A 16,355-nucleotide genomic window follows, 5' to 3' on the forward strand; every position below is an offset into this window, starting at 1 on the left:
ATCCTGAAGGACCTTGAACATGGCCATGAATACCCATTTCTCCTGGCTGGACAGGAGCAGCAGAGGGAGCACAACCACGGCATGAGGGTGGGGTGGGCAGGAGGTTCATTCGGCCCCTGAAAGTACCTTCACAGTGTTTACCATGCTGAGGCTAGTCAAATAGCTTCAAATGACAGGGCCCCAGGACCTGTGACAATCTAAACCATTATCTTCCCCAGGGCCCCAGCAATTAAGGGGCATGCACTGACCGCAAGGTGGACCCACAGGCAGTGATTGCTCCATGGGGGATCAGTGCTGACTGGCACTAGGGGAGAGCAGATGCTTCAGGACAGCTCCAGGGACCATGAAGTTCGCAAGAAGCCTCCTGCTGCCCAGCAGGCGGGTCTCCACAGGACCCGTGTTTATAATAGAGCTCAGTCTATATTTTGGTTTGGGAGCCAGATTAATCACTGCTTACAATGCACAAGGAGAAACCAGACATCACCTCACTGTTGCTGCAGACAGTCTCCCCGCTGGCGGGGATGCTATTTGGACTTTGGGCAGAGAAAGGAGGGAGGTCCTGTCCTTGCCCAGGGGTCCTGGGGACCAGCATGTTCACCCAGGCTCCACCTCAGCCTGTAGGAGGCCCCAGGTTCTCTTGCAGGAGAATGGAACTCATCATACTTGCTTAGTGCTCCATGAGACTTCCCTACCACCTTGCAGCCCACATGCCCCACAGGCAATCAAAGGACAGAGAGCCCCACTTAACAGAAAGGATCAGCAAGGAAGAAACTTGCCAAAAGGCAGGGTGATCCATTACATGATACTGGGCAAGACTCTGCCCCTCCTGGAACTCCAGTTCCCCAGCTGGGCTCTCAAAGTATCTTCCTGGCACAGAAATGACAGAATTCTGAAAGTGTGCCTTTTCTAAAAGCTGAGTCCAGCACAGCACAGCCAGGTATCTGACACCAAACTCTGCTCAACGGGTACTTGGGACATCAGGGCAGGAAGGTACAACTTCTATATGGCTCATTCATTCAGCCAAGGTTTGCTGAGCCCCTAAAATGAGCCAGCACTAAGTTAGGCACTAAGAATACACTGGTGAACAAAACAAACTCACTCCACACCTTCTAGAAGAGGTTACGGGTATTAAATGCATAGTACGTGGAACGAAGGAGAAGCACTGAGTGCTGGGAGTGTGGACAGTCCAACAGGAGCAGGCGGCATTGTAAGCTGAGGCTTGAAGGAGGAGCCTGGTGGGAGGGCAGAAGGGAACTGGATCTCAGAAATGGCAGTGGGCGTGGGCCCCAGGAGCCCAGAGCTGCTCCGCAGCAGGGGAGCCTGGAGAAAGTTCTCGGTAAGCACTCTGCATGGAACAGGGGGTGCTACATCCAGGTGGAGCCGGTAGTGCTGCAGAAAGGCAGGAGATCACCTCAGGCAGCCTCAATCACGCTCCCCCAAACAGTCCCAGATTGCCCCCTCTGCCCTCCCATTTTATTACAGCTTCCCACAGGAGATGGCCAACTCAGGTGGCACAGGCAGGGCTCATGGGCAGGGTGAGGGCTGAAGGAAGGGGCCAGGAGGAATGAGTTCCAAAACGCATGCAGGGCTGGGGGGAGTGAGGATTTCTGCACAGCAGTTGCCCAGCCTCAACACCGCTGCACTGAGGGCTGGGTGAGTGTTGGGTGGGACAGCAGCCCTGTGCGCAGTAGGATATTTAACAGCATCTCAGGCTTCTACCCGTTAGAAGTTCATAGCAACTCCAGGCATTGCTAACTGTTCTCTGGGGCACAAAATCACCCCTGGATCTACAGGAGGGAAAGGAGGAGGGTCAGACTAGGGATATCACGGGACTCCGCCCTCCCAAGTTGCAAATGATCAACTTCTTGACTAGCGGAGGGCGGTTAATGGGTCACTAAGCAAGATGACTGATGGGGCCAGGCAGGCAAGACCTTCGGCGCTTGTCCTCTAAGATCAGCATGACCGTTCATTCATTCGTTCATGGAACAAGTATATATGTAGTGCCTTCCATGTGCCAGCCCTGTGTTAGGTCCTAGGGGATGTAATATCTCCCCAAGTGCTCCCAACGACTCTATGAAGTAACCAAGGCTTGGTGAGGTGAGGCCACTGCACCAAGCTCACATAGCAGGAAAGGGGCAGAGCTGGCTTCCATCCAGGCCTGTCTGCCCTGGTCTGTGCACCTGTCCAGCCCTTGGGAATTGGCCTGGCGAAGCTCCTCTGCGAGCATTGCAGGTGGATGCAGAGAAACAAACTTCAGCGGGGGAGCCTCTTTTCACTTGATGGGCCCATTCTTATTTGAGAAGCTGTGTCATTATATTCAGCATAGTGGAGAGAAAGAGAGCCTGAGGGGCAGAGACCTAGGTTCAAATCCCAGCTCCGCCACTTAGTGCCCCTGAAAGCTATTTCCATTAAACCATTGGCTCTCGGTCTTGGCTGCACAGGAGAATATGGTGCCGGGGTCCCACTCAGACCAATTGAACCAGGACCCCTGTGGTGGGGCCTGAGCTCCCCAGCTGGCTCTAAACCAGTGTGGGGCTGGGGGCTAGCGACATCACCCTCCGCAATGCCCCGTGATGAACTCAATTGTGTTTAACATCGTTGTTGGCACAGGGCCTTAAGATACAGATACATGTTTGCAAAATGACTGAGTGGTAGAATGAACGAATGAATGAATGAACAAACAAACGAACGAACGAATAAATGAATGAACAAATGAGACCTATTTGGGCCTTGGCTTTCTCAGCTGTAAAGGGGCACAAGGCTGCCTTACCTGCCAGGAGCTATTGGGAGGAAACAACGTGACAAGGAATGGTGACTCTGTGCCACCTTGAATTTGCCACACTATTTAATACGGGAACCTTCCCAACCCCAACTCCTTTCTCTGCCTATTTTGTCTCAGAGCCCTTTTTATGTTCTGACAAACCTTACATTTTTACTGTTTTTCTTTTTGTTGTCTGTCTCCCCCACAAGAATAAAAGTTCTGGGAGGAAGACACGGAATTTTGTCTTTTTATTCAGCTCAGTGCCTGGCACATAGTAGGCATTCAGTCAATCCTTTGGAGTAACAGAATGACTAGGGTTATCGGTGTCACTCTGAGGTGACACCAATATTCAACATGCCGGCAAGCAATGAGGATGCTGACCTCACCTTTCACCTGCCGATGTCCCCTTTCTCCAACCATTTCCCACATGAGATGTAGCAGAAAAGCCACCTGACAGGACCAGGGCAAAGCGGCCACTGTTGTCACCAAAGATGCTTATGGAGGAGAGACGGCTTACAAACAGTGACGATTCCAGGCACAGTTGCCCACCCTGTCAGTCCTGTTTCCCCACACGGGGGACCTGAGCTCCCCCATGCTCTGCCCACTGCCCTCCATGAGCAGGTGGCACAGGACTGCCACACACCAAACTCCTCGTGTTTGAGCAGGCGGCCTGAGGGGGTACCTGAGGGTGTAAATGGCTTTCTCAAATCAGTTTCCAGCCACACGGAGGCTCTTCCTTAATTTACAAAAGAAAGCCCTCCCCATTCAAGTGAGCTGGTGCATCCTGGTTGGCCCCCTGGGACATCTGCTGAGAGCAGGGAGCCCTGGAACCCGGGCACGAGGTGGTCCAGTCTGTTTCCTCATCTCCCGCCACCTCTGCTAGACTCCCACCTCCATGTGGAGCGAGACCACCACCAGCTGCTTTATGAGCCAGGACTGGAAGGAGACTTTCCACTCACACTTCATCCATCAGAAAGATCTGGAGCCCAGAGGGGAAGTGAGTAGGGAGAGGGAGTCCCTGGGTGTTCTCCGAGCCAGAAAATTCCATGTTTCCCCAGCTCACAGCCAGCCACAGGCTCCGGTCTGGAGAAAGGGATGAGGGGGACCTGATGCTCCAGGTCCCTGTGCCATGGGGACCCTCGGAGCAAGGGCAGGATGGATCCAGGAGGCCCCACAGCTGTCCAGATGAGAACCAGATGGCCCAGAGAGACGGAAGCTGTGGCCACAGCTGGGAGCCAGGGTAGAAGCTTAAGACACAGAGACTTACGCCGATGTATTTACTGGAAAACTCATCAGCAGTGAGAGACTTCCCTGCAAGAAGCAGTTGACCTTTGGCCTGCATTGTCCTTCTCCTGTTTCCTGGACACTTACTATGTGCAGGCCCTGTGCTAGGCTCAGGTAAAAATAACTAAGCTAGGATGGGCTGGGGTCCTTGAACAGAGTGCAGGCTTCTAGCCCAAAGCTGTGGTTCCAGGAGGGCTTCCTAAAGTGTGCACAGCTAGAGTTGCATCCGAAGGATGAGGGGCCCTGGCTGGGAAGCTGGGGAGAAATCCAGGGGCACTGCAAGGAAAATGACAGACTTTCCCCCAAGGGCGTTTAAGGAAGTAACCTCCAACTTGGTTAAAGTGGGGGTGGGGGTGGGGACCCACTGTTTGAAAGCCACTGCTCCAGGGGCATGTATGGTAGTCTGGCTGTCCCATTCCAATCAGCTCTCTCTCTGCTTTCTCCATCCTTGCTGGGCATAACGGTCACCAGTAGGAGGCATTGCTGCCACCACCATGAGACTTGAGAACAGACAACCCCGGAGCAAGAGAGAAGCTGGGGCTCCTGGACTTCATCAGACCTGGGTACCAATCCTGCTCTGCACCTGCCCAGATGTGTGATCTCCAGCAGGCCATCTACTTTGGGGGCCTCTGTTTCCATGGCAACAGCTCAGAAGGTGCAGAGAACTTGTTGCTTTTATAGAGCCTTTGCCATCCCCTGCAGCTTACCAGGGAGGGACAAGTGTTGGACTTGGGGAGGGTCTAGACTTGCCCAAGGTCATATGTCCAAGGAATGGTGGAGCTGGGAGTAGAACCCAGGTCTGACTGAACCCAGAGCCCACTCTCCCAGGCAGTAAGGGGTCAAGGGAAGGGGGTTATTGTCTCCATCCCAGGTGGGAGGAGGTTGAGGTTCTGGGAGGGAATACACAGGCCCAAGGCTCCTCAGAGGGTTGGAGGTGGAGCCGGGCTGACGCAGGCCCTTCTGGCTCTGACAATGTTCCTTCCACCACCCATGTACTCCTCGGGGGAGCCTCCCAGGAGCAGCTGGACCCCTAGAAGAAGGACAATGAACCAGGGCCACTTCTTGTCACACCTCATTCACCATGGTTGGGGGGACCTACTCCAAGCCGTGGTGTTGCCCACCCCAGACAAGCACAGACCCTCGCAAACCTTTCTCACTTCCCACCAACGTTCCCTGTACCCACAGGAGCTGGGCTGGGGCCAGGGAGCGGCGGATGGGGATGGGGGCAGCAGCTCCCAGAACTCCTGCCAGATGACCTGCTTGCCACCTGAGCGAGGCAAAGCTTCAAAACCAAGGTGTACCTTTCGTCCAAGAGGTCCCGGATTCCCAAGGAGCCCAGGCAAGCCCATGTCACCCTATAAAACAGAGACAAGGGGGTGAGCTGGGGGAAGGGAGCAGAAACACTCATTAAATCAGAAGTGTGACCTCTCATGGCCTGCTGTTTGTAAACAGGATTCAGGGAGGCCCGGAGGCCCCTGAGGAGACTGGGGGCCTCTAAGTGGGGTGAGGGCAGCCTGGTGGGCAGGGTACCCAGTCCCTCCCCACTTAACCCAGCTGCTCCATCTAATCTGTTTTCTGTGTTGGACTTCGGCATAGGGTGTCATTTGGGAACTGGTCCCGCTGCTAACTATTTGAGACCCACTGGCTGAAAACCACTGCTCCAGGGGCATGTATGGTAGTCTGGCTGTCCCATTCCAATCAGCTCTCTCTCTGCTTTCTCCATCCTTGCTGGGCATAACGGTCACCAGTAGGAGGCATTGCTGCCACCACCATGAGACCTGAGAACAGACAACCCTGGAGCAAGAGAGAAGCTGGGGCCCCTAGACTTCATCAGACCTGGGTACCAATCCTGCTCTGCACCTGGCCAGCTGTGTGATCTCCAGCAGGCCACCCACTTTGGGGGCCCCTGTTTCCTCATCTGCAAGCTGGGCTCATCTGCCCTGGTTTATGAGGTTCCCACAAGGAGCAGATGGGAGTCTATGTGAACGTTTACACCCAGGCTAATAGATGAAAAAACTGATCAGGGAGGATTGAAAGGAATGAGCCACCCGTGTCTTGGGGAAATCAAGCACAGGAGGCTAGGTTTGAGAAGTAGTGTTCTGTCTGTCAGGAGGACTCTTAGGTTGAGTCCAGAAGGAAGCCAGAGAGACTGGAACGTTCCCTCCAGTACATGAAGGCCTGAGACGCAGGGGGACCTTACTTGGAGTTCTGGGTTCTCCTGTTGTCAAATGTCTGGCACTCCCCCCAGGCCCCTTGATTAGTTTATGGGGTGGATGCTTCAGGGAAAAATGAAATCCTCCGGCCTAAGTGCTTCCTCCTCCATGGGAGAAACTCTGGTCTCCTAGCCCTTCAGAGTTCGGGAGCTCTGAACCTCGGGCCCATTCCCTTCCTGCCCCTAGAGATTTACACACATGTCTGTTAACAACTGTGAATGTCTATTGGAAGCTTCCTGGGCATGTGCTACCAAGAAGCTTCTGGATGCCAAGGTTCACCTAGCAGCCCCTACAGAAAGCCATGCAGGGCATTAGTCAAGAGGACACTCACCAAGAATGTCCTTTGGCCAAATCTTCTGTGGGTTTTATCGAGTGCAACCCAGAAGAAGACAGCAGGACATGGCTTTGGCTTTGGTGTGGGGAGAGGCAGAAGGACTTCAAGGGAAAAAGCCAAACCAGCGCTGATCTGAGCAGACTTTCTCACTTCCCTGCCTTGGTCAAGCAGCCACCTGGGAGGGCCGCCCCTGGGTGTTCCCCACTCTCCACTCCCCTGCTTCCCTGAGCTTTGGGGTCCCTGGAAACCTACCTTTGTCCCATCATGGGCCTTTCCTGGTGAGAGCCCCGGGTCCCCTTTCTGTCCCTGAAACAAAAACAATTCTGCTTTGGCTGCTGAGTCCTCTAGCAAGGATGTCTCCCCACATACTGCTCTGAGCCCTGTCCCATGCTTCAGTACCCTCCCATCCATCCCCACTCACATAGCACCCCATTACTCCAGGCTCTAACACTGATTGCATAGCTCCCCACTGATTGCTTGATGACAAAGTCCAAACCCCTCCTTTGGGGTCCCAAGTCTTTGGTCATTTGGTTCCAGACATCCTGCCCAGACTTGGCTTTCCTCCCGCCAGCCAAACACACAGAAACAGGGTTCCCTCTGCCCCTTCCGCAGACCACAGCCCATCCCTCAGCCATGCTCTGCACTTCCCAGCTGTCAGGCCCTTGCCTGGTAATCACTCCCCACTAGACTCCTGTCAGGCAGTCACTCCCCACTAGAAAACCATTCTGTAGTCATCATTAGCCAAACCATAAACACTCTTCAAGATGCAGCTTGAATGTGTCCTCCCCAATCTGTACCCACCTACAGGTGATGCAATCGTGTATGTGAACCTTGCTTGGACAGCCTCTGAGGGCTCTCTGAGAGCTTCTGAGAGACACATACAAGAGGCATGCCAAGGTCTCTTCTGTTTTCCAGTATGCTCACCTTGTCATTCTAATTACGCAGGGTCAGTGCAATACCCACTTGCATCTGTGCGTAGCCACACACAAGTTTGCAAAATTTCCAGAGTCTAACAATGACCCAGTGAAGTGGGCAGAGGAGATGTTTTTGCCCCCGTAACATATTCGGGAAAACTGAAGCCAGGAGAGAAGAGAAAAGACTGTCAGAGGCCCTAGGATGAGGCGTTGGCAGAGGTCAGATTAGAACCTGAAGATGAGTCAGAACAGGCAGCAAATCAGGGAGAAACCAATAAGCAGCAGGTCCTCGGTGAGCGACAAGCACCCTATGTGTCTAGCACTTGGGACTGTCCCCGCTGCAAAGGTTCTAGCTCCTCAGAGCATGGGGCTCAGAGAAAGGGCCTGCAGACAGGCACCAGCTGCATCCCCTACGGGGCTGGAGAGTGTTCCTGGCGGTGGGCCTGCTCATTTGGCCCAACCTGGTTCAATTACTCAGGAAACAGCCCTTTGGAAAGCCGATCCACCCTGATGTCACCTTCCAAGAGCCCCTGATCCCTGTTCCTCACTCTTACTCCCTCGCTCCCTCTCCCAGCTGAACCCTGAGTCAGAAATCCTGGGGTGAAGCCAGGGACTCACAGTGGGAACTTAGGCAAGTCATTTCACTTCTCTGGGCCCTATTGTCTCACGTTTAAAGTGGGGGCTGCACGGCACACACACTCACAGGCATGCACACATGTGGACAGACACACACATGCACATGGGCACACACAGGCTCGTGCACACACATATCCTCACATGTGCACATGGGTGTATGTGCGCCCACACAGCCACACACATGCACACAGCCATGTATATGCACACTCACACACATGCACACCGGTCTGGATGCATACATGTGCACACAGGTACATGCACATACGCAGACTTGTACACACGCACACACATCCGCCAGCTTTCCAGGTTTCTTGGCAAGGAGCCGGTGAAATAGTGAATGTAACACATGGGAGGGGTGGTTTGGCCAACGTCAATTAATCGCCATTTGGTTCTTTTCTTTGTCAGAACCCAGACCTTCCAAATCCTGACTCAGTCGCCCTTCCCAAGAAATCACAGCATTGCGAGCTGGACAGAGCTTCACAGAGGAAACAACCCTCCACTGTCTGCCACTCCACGCCCAGTACTGTGCCAGGCCCCCCTGTGCAGCAACTCCGTTAGTCTTCTTAACACCCACTGAATGCAACTCAGGACCAAAACGGGTTCAGAGAGGCTGAGTCACAGCCTGGGGTGACATGCAGGTAAGAGGCAAGGTCTTACTAGGTCTAGGTCTGACTTATCCCGGGTCTGTTTGAGTCTACAGCTCCCTTTATGAAGCCTGGATACTTGTCCCACACCCTCCAGCTGCCCCAGGCTGAAGGGCAGCCCCTTCCCTGCTAGAACCCCAACTCTCTGTTCACCTGGGTCCCCCAAGTCACTTCTGCAGAACCCACCTTCTGGGATCCCACACGGCAGCTGCCCCTCCCAGACACTCTCCCACCCTCTGTTGCTCACGAGCCAGCTCCACTGCCTTTTTTGTCCATGGTGCAAGGCCAGGCCCAGGGCTACCCAGGATTCCAATGGCCAAAAAAGGACAGCAGCTCTTCCCACCCCACCCTTGCCCACCTCAGTCTACAGCTGGTAAAGGATCCTGGCTTAAAAAGTTTGGGGGTAGGCTTCCATGTATCCTACTCTGTCATTTCATAAAAGGGGAAGCTGAGACCCAAAGAGAGGGTAAACTTGCCCCCTTGCCTGGGGTTCTTAGCTGGGGTTATTTATAGGATTCTTTCTGCATTCTCAGCAGCAGCATGGTGCTTGAGATGTAATCCTGGGCTGAGGACAACATCCACAAGTACAGACCCTTATGGACCATCTACCTTGAGCCAAGTCTGGCAATGACTACAGGGAGTACCACAGTGGGGAACAAGACACAGGGCTTGCCCATGGGAAGATCTTGAGGGCGGAACCAGAGACACAGGTAGTGATAATAATAATAAGCTTATGAGGTAGCAACTATCACTATCCCCATTTCACATACGAGGAAACTAAGGCACAGAGAAGATAAGCAACTTGTCTAAGGTCATATAATTAATAAATGCAGGTAAGACTCAGGCAGCCTGGTTTCAAAGCCCAAGCTCTTTACATTTCAATGCACTGCAGACACCAAGTGAGGCCCAGGAGGAGGCTGAGGAAAACTGGGGGTAAATCCCTAACAGGAGTTACAGCTGAGAGAAGGCTGGAGGAAGACAAGGAGGGAAGTCAATAGGTTAAAGCTCAAGAAATGATCCAGGCACCTTGGTCAGGTGAAGGTGTGAATTCCCAGATAGACAAAGCTATTTAGCTTCCCAGTCATTCTCTTGCAAATTCTCCAGTAAGAGATATAAGGAATGTAAAAACTTTAATTAATTGTTTGTACCCTAGTGAGGACAAGAACCTGGTCACCAAACCCAGCTCTCCAGCCAATGAGCCTGTGTGATCTTGGGCAAACCACTCTTTTTCCCTGTGTAGGGAACAGTAGGCTGGTTGGACTAGTTAACAAAGCCTTACACAACTAGAAGATGGATGGGAAAGATATATTGTAAACTAAAAATGCTACAAATATAGTGGGAATGAGAACTATGTTGAGATCCTGTCCTACAGGTAGGGTTGGGAGGTGAAAAGATCTGGCCCCAGCCCTGGAACATCCTCTGAAGAGTCACAGGAATTCTTACTATCACTACTACTGTACTATTTCATGTGTTTAGAAGTTTTGGCCCATGAAATAAAGCAGGAAAAACAAATAAGACTACTAACTGTTGAGGAAAAGGGGACAAAACATCCCTCCACAGCTCAAAACTGGACATGCAATCCCCAGCGTGCATCTTAGGACCTCACATCACTAGTCAGACATTCAAGGCCCTTCCTCTCCAGCATCAGATGACCTTTCCTCCTCCCTCTGTTGAGGGCTCTAGGTTCTCGCTGTCCTTCCTCCCCAGTCCTTCCCAAACAGAAATAAACTCCAAACTCCTCATTGTGTCCCCAGCCTGGCACAAGGCCTGGCACTCAGGAGGTGCTCAGGGAGTACCTGTGGCTCAGTATGGATCCTCTGTAATGACCCTAAGGACCTCCCATCAGGAGTCCCTAGAAAGCACCCCAAATGTGTCCCTAATTTCAGCACCCACTCCATGGCCCAATCTCCAGATTCCACAGAAAATACTCACTTTGGCTCCAGGAGGGCCAGGTAGGCCTGGATTTCCATGAGGCCCAGGAGGACCCTGAGGAAAAAGAAACACAGAGGTGAGGGGAAAGGGGCCATTACACTTCCTGCAACAGTGATGGTGGGCTCTTTCTGCCCACTGGGTCCCCTCCCTTCTCCAAGTCTGAGCACTGTTGCAATGGTGGCCCTCTGATAGGGAGGGCCCCCTGGATGCCTGGCCCTGTGCTAAGCACCTTCCACTCATTATCTCATTTTCTCCATTAACCCACGAGATAGGTGCCATCACTATGCCTATTTTGAAGATGAGGAAGTTGGTGTTCAGAGGATTATAACTCTATCAGGTTTGGCCAGCTGCTCAGGAGCAGAGCTAGATCTCATCTTCAGATGTGATTCAAGAGCACAAACACTTAGCAGTGGAATTGACCACCTTTTTACACTCTCTACAGCTGGCCACATCAGCCCTTCCCAGCTGACTTCCCTGGGCTCAAGCACACTTAGCTGTGTGCTTCCCCGCTCTACTCCAGTACTTTCTCCCTTCACCGCCTTTGCCATGCTGTTCCAATCATCTGGCATGTGTATCGCATCCATTCTCTCCAGCTGAAACCCAACCCATCCTTTAAGACTTGGCTTAAATGCTACCTCCTCTGGGGAAACTTCCACCATTCAGACTCCTGCTGGACTGTTTTATGAGCTTCGGAGTTGAGTGTTCAATGAAGGGGACGCTTGGCCTCTCTGTACAAAAGGCTCAGCCCTCCTGTGGCTACAACACGTAGTCAGAGCTCTCCCTTGGATTCCTACAGGCTCTGTGCTTACAGTGTCCTCCAGGATCCATGGAACAGCTGGGAAGCCCAGAGAGTCAAAGAGTCTTGGCCAACAACACACAGGAGAATAGTGGCCAAACGAGGGCCGGAACCAGGCCTGTTGGCTTCCAGTCCAGGGCTTATTCATGGTACTGGCTTTTCCCAGGCCATATCCAAATCTGCTAAAACAGCTGGGCCCAGTTATGTCCACTTTCTCCAGCAAGGGCCCTGGACTGCTGCCTTGGAGCCCAGTAATAAAAACAAAGCCTCGAGAGTTGGGTAATTCCTGAGGGTCTCTGTCCAGTAGGCACAATCTGGGACCTTGGGGGTGGGGCAAAGCCCCTCAAAAGACCCCATGGCGCCCCCACCATACCAGCCTCCAGACACAGTGCCCTTGTCGCTGGCCCTTCTTGACCCATCTGGCTGGCTGTGTCTGAACTTACTGCCTTCGTCCCTCTCCGAGACCAACTTCCCAGCTGCAGCCTGTCACATTCCAACCAAGGAACCTCCTTCTTCCTCGATGCCTGAACTGGAACCCTCCCCTTCTCTGAAAGCATGTAGAAAGTACAGTGTTCAGAAGCTCACTAAGCCTGGAGTATTTATAATGGTGTCATGGGTGACCCTCCCACTAAAACAATCTGCCTTCCTGCCCCTCCCAATATCCCACTGTCTGCAGGCACAGGGCTATAACTGGGAAGTGTCGAGACCTGAAACCACTTCTGAGCCTTCCCGCCCCCAGCCTCATTTTCCCATCTGTCCTATCAATGACTGGGACCTGGTAGTCTCTACGGAACCTGGAAGACCTCAGACGTTCACCCCAGCCCAGGCTCCTGGGGTCTAACCCCAGAGCTCAGCCTGAATTGGACAAAGTTTGGGCAGAGATGTTTGAGGAGGGGCCCCTGACCAGCACCCCAGAACACAGAGCAGGCTGTGCAAAGTCAAGGGTGGCCACTTCTCCCCAGTCCTGCACCTAGCTGTTCCAAAGATGCTGGGCTAGAGCACTCAGCTATCCCCTCTGTAGTTCATGAAGGTGGGGGCTTCCTGCTTCCCTGCCCCCACCTCCCCACCCCTCTCCAGCCACTGCCTTTCAGTGAAACGAAGCACATAGTTGAGTCGTAGCCAAGCAGACCGATTCTATAAAAGCTGCAGCTCAGAAAGGCCGGTGGGGGCAGGGCCCAGGGATTTCCCAATGTCCCTCCCTCAATAGGCTGATGGGCTGCAGGAGTACTGAAGGTGGGAAGGGGCACACAACGCCACTGACCTCAGATGAGGCCCCACCCCGCCCTAAGCCCCAGAGCTACCATCTGCAGAGGAGCTGGGATAGCTTAATTCCAACATTCTATTATCTTTGGAATTTTATGATCTATGGAATTTCTAGTCTAGAAACAGGAATGGGGGGGTGCAGGCTGCGGCACACAGAAAGACAGATGGATGTCAGGAGGGTCATCCACTCACTTGTGGAATTTCAGAGCTGGGAGGAACCTCTGGAATGCCTTACTAGGAGTCCAAGTTTTATAGATGGGGAAACTAAGGCCCAGAGAAGGGAAAGGACTTGGCTAAAATCACACTACATCTTTGTGGAACTGTTCTTGACTCTCAGACTAGAACTCATCAGCAACCTTTCGCCCAGTGCCTGCTGCATGCAGGGCACTCTGCAGGATATCGTGTCAGACAAAGAAGTAGAGCCTGTCTCTGGCCCAGAGTGGCTCGGCTGAATAGATAGAAAATTAGCACCTAGATGGTTAAGACCATGGGCTCTGGAGTCAGATTGTCTGGGTTAAACCCTGGCTCTGGCATTTGCTTTATGTTTGACTTTATCCAAAGTAACCGAACCTTTCTGAGCTTCAGTTTCCTCACCTGTAAAACATGGATAATATTGGAACCTGTTTCTTAGAGTGGCTGTGAAGATGGAATGAGATCACACATATGCAGCTCCATAAACAGAGTTCAGCAGCTGATGTGAGTTTTAGGAAGTGACCCGTGCCACTCAGAGGGCCAGATAAAGTGCCGCAGGAGCCCCGAAAAGGGGCGGTCATCAGAAAAAGGGCTGGCATCTGTTCTGAGCCATGGATGGAGGACGAGTTCACTGAAGAGGGTGCCAGGCTGACAGGACAGCCTGAGCAACAGCTCAGAGATGGAGAGCTCAGGAGGAGTGTGGGGGTGTAGGCAGACTGTCTGGGCCTGGAATGCCAGGTCATAGGCCCTCATCCTGGTCCCAGGCTGCAAGGTCAAGGCCAGCAGTGTCCATGACACCTCTGTGGTCCTAAGCTCTGGGTGCATGCTCCGTGGGGACTCCAAATCCAGGAGGAAACGCTGCTGCTGACAGCAGGCTCCAGAGCCCTGGGCCCAAGAGCCCAGGGCCAGGTCTAGAGGGAACTAGGGCTCAAGTAATTGCATAACCAGAATGATCCACTGGGCTCCAAGCTAAAAATATGCCCCGGGCGTCTGTCTCTGCCAGGGCCTCACCAGGCACCCAGCGTGGGAAAGGCTGATTCAGCCTGGACACAGATGCTAGGCGCCATGGGTCTGAGTCCTCTTGGGAAGGGGGCAGACTTCCCTCCAGGAGGGAGGGGTCCCAGCATAGGGTTAAGAGCCTGGGTTCCAGTTCTAGCTCTTCCATTTATTAGTTGGTTGGTCTCTTCACCGCTAAAATGAGAATGATCATACTGACCCATGGGGGTTCTGGGGAAGATGGCATCAAACAAGGTAGCAGTGACTGACATGCCAGGCACACAGGAGCTGTTCTTCACTCAGAGGCTCAGGCTAGCTCACAGCAGGCACCTCAGCCCTGCCAAGCCATCCTCTAGCCTCCGCTGAACCTCGCAGCACAGGGAGCTCGCCTACTACCTGGCATGGCCCATCCAGTTGCCAACGTCAGAGCCCCTACCCCAGGATGGTCCCGCAGATATGAGATGAATGCAAGGGTTGTGTCCTCCCAAGTCAGCTTTTTTTCTGGACAAACACCAAACTATCAGCTTAGGGGATGTGGTCTGCAGAAATCCCCTCTTCATCCCAGGCTGCAAGAGTCATACCTACAATGGACAACTGACCTCCTGCAAGAGGCTACCGCTGTCCCATGCCAGGCCTGTCCACGCATTGCCCCAAGAGCCCTAAGTCAACTCCATAGGACAAAGTGGAAAATGAGTGCCAGAGAGGCACATGGAACAGCTTGAGGTCACAGGAAAGGGCATGCAGGCTGGAGAGCCAACCAGAGCTCAAAGGATGATGTGTGATCACTTACCCGAGGCCCCCGTGCACCGGGGGGTCCAGGAAGCCCAGGCAGCCCAGGGGGACCCTGAAGGGAAAGCAAGACAGTGTCAGTACCAGCAGCATGATGAGAGAATGGGTTAAGCATTCATTCAACAAACCTGTCCAAGAGCTCCGCCCACAGCTGAGCAGCAGGGTTCCCCCAGGTCCCTGCCTGAGGAACTCATGCCCTTTGGGACTTCCAGGCCTTTGCAGCTGCTATTTCTCACTCTTCGAAGCTCTCATCTTTTATTACTCAGCTAACTTAGGGTGTCACCTCCTCCAGGAAACCTTCCCTGATCATTCCTCCAATTTGGGCAAAGTTCCCCTCTTTCTCTTTACCTGAAAGACCACTATGTTATTCATGGAATTGTCTGCTCAGAAGCCTGTCTCTCCCACCAGACCACAGTCTCCTCAAAGGAACTAATAGGATGTGAGTCATCTCTCTCCCCCCAGGGCTCAGCCAAATGTTTGATAAAATAAAACAGCAACAGACCTCAGAGCTCAGCCAAGTTCTCTGCAGAGCCAGAGCCAAGGGACTTGTCCACAGTCACACCACACATCTCTGCACCACGGGGATGCAGTGTAGCATAAAGGGCGTAAGCATCAGAAAGACCTGGGTTCAAATCCCAGTGCTGCCATTTACCAGCTAGGTTCGGGCAAGTGCCTATAAATGGGGGCCCTCCTCACACTATTATCTCGAGGATGAAATGTGAGACAGTAAATGTGTAACACAGTGTTTGGTGAATAATTGTCACTCAAATGTCTCAGCTATTTCAGTGGCCACAGCCTGGTCTAGCCTTCATCACTGCTCCCAGGGAACCTGCAGCAGTCCCTTCATTTGCCTCCCTGTCTCTGCCCTCTCCCCTTTCCAGGCCTCCACACAGCCTGGTTCACATTCCTAAGACGCTCACCTGCTCAACAGCATTTAGCCGCTGCCCATTTCCCACAAGAGAATGGTCTCACCCTGCAACGTGGCATTCAGGGAGCACCTGTCTGGCCTCACTTCCCTTTCCTCCATCCAGGAAGGGGGGCAGCTGAGCTGACTTACTGAACCACACACTGGCCTTTGTTCAAACCCGGGTTTTGCCACTTGGGAGCTGGAGACTTTGTGCAAGCCTTTCAGCCTGCCTGTTCTCCGCTGCTCCCCTTTACGATGGACTCAAGAGCTACGGTCCCGTCTGCCCTGAAGGGGTAAATGAGCAGGAACCAAGTGCCTGATCTGAACAACTGAACACGGAGCCTTCGAAGGAAGCCAGGCTTTCGAGGATGTGTGAGGCCTGGGGAATTCATTTGTTTCAAATAACCATCAACAGCAGAGATTCCAGGTTTCCTGCCCAGAGTTAAAATCAGTGTTGAAAACCCAGTACGGTTTGGCTGGTAATTAATCCAGACCTCACGCTGGGCAGCCTCGGCTCACAGTTCTGGCCCGTGAACACCGTGTACTTGCTCATCCATGAATAAAAATCAGAAGAGAGATAGAGACAGGCAGATATGGGTACCAAGGCCCCAGGGTCACTGAAAAGAGGTCCGGGGGGAGGGAGGGGGACTTTTGTGTGACTTCAGGCAACTTCTAGCCACCTCTGGGCCTCCGG

General features: G+C 53.0%; 1 protein-coding gene across 6 annotated transcripts in view; it reads right to left on the minus strand.

Moving 5' to 3' along the window:
• Positions 1 to 16,355, minus strand: part of COL27A1 (collagen type XXVII alpha 1 chain) — a 128,570-nt gene that overhangs the window by 95,365 nt on the left and 16,850 nt on the right. For all 6 annotated transcript variants that reach the window (XR_008426485.2, XM_053921405.2, XM_053921412.2 and 3 more), the window contains exons 4-7: positions 14,756 to 14,809; positions 10,719 to 10,772; positions 6,845 to 6,898; positions 5,347 to 5,400 (exon numbers count right to left, since the gene is read on the minus strand). Coding sequence is in view for 5 of the 6 variants with exons in the window: in XM_053921405.2 (XP_053777380.1) it covers positions 5,347 to 5,400; positions 6,845 to 6,898; positions 10,719 to 10,772; positions 14,756 to 14,809 (216 nt within the window). In the remaining variant the exon portion in view is untranslated. The remainder of the gene's footprint in view (positions 1 to 5,346; positions 5,401 to 6,844; positions 6,899 to 10,718; positions 10,773 to 14,755; positions 14,810 to 16,355) is intronic.

The sequence above is a fragment of the Desmodus rotundus genome, chromosome 1 (assembly GCF_022682495.2).
Source record: "Desmodus rotundus isolate HL8 chromosome 1, HLdesRot8A.1, whole genome shotgun sequence".
Taxonomy (NCBI): Eukaryota; Metazoa; Chordata; class Mammalia; order Chiroptera; family Phyllostomidae; genus Desmodus; species Desmodus rotundus.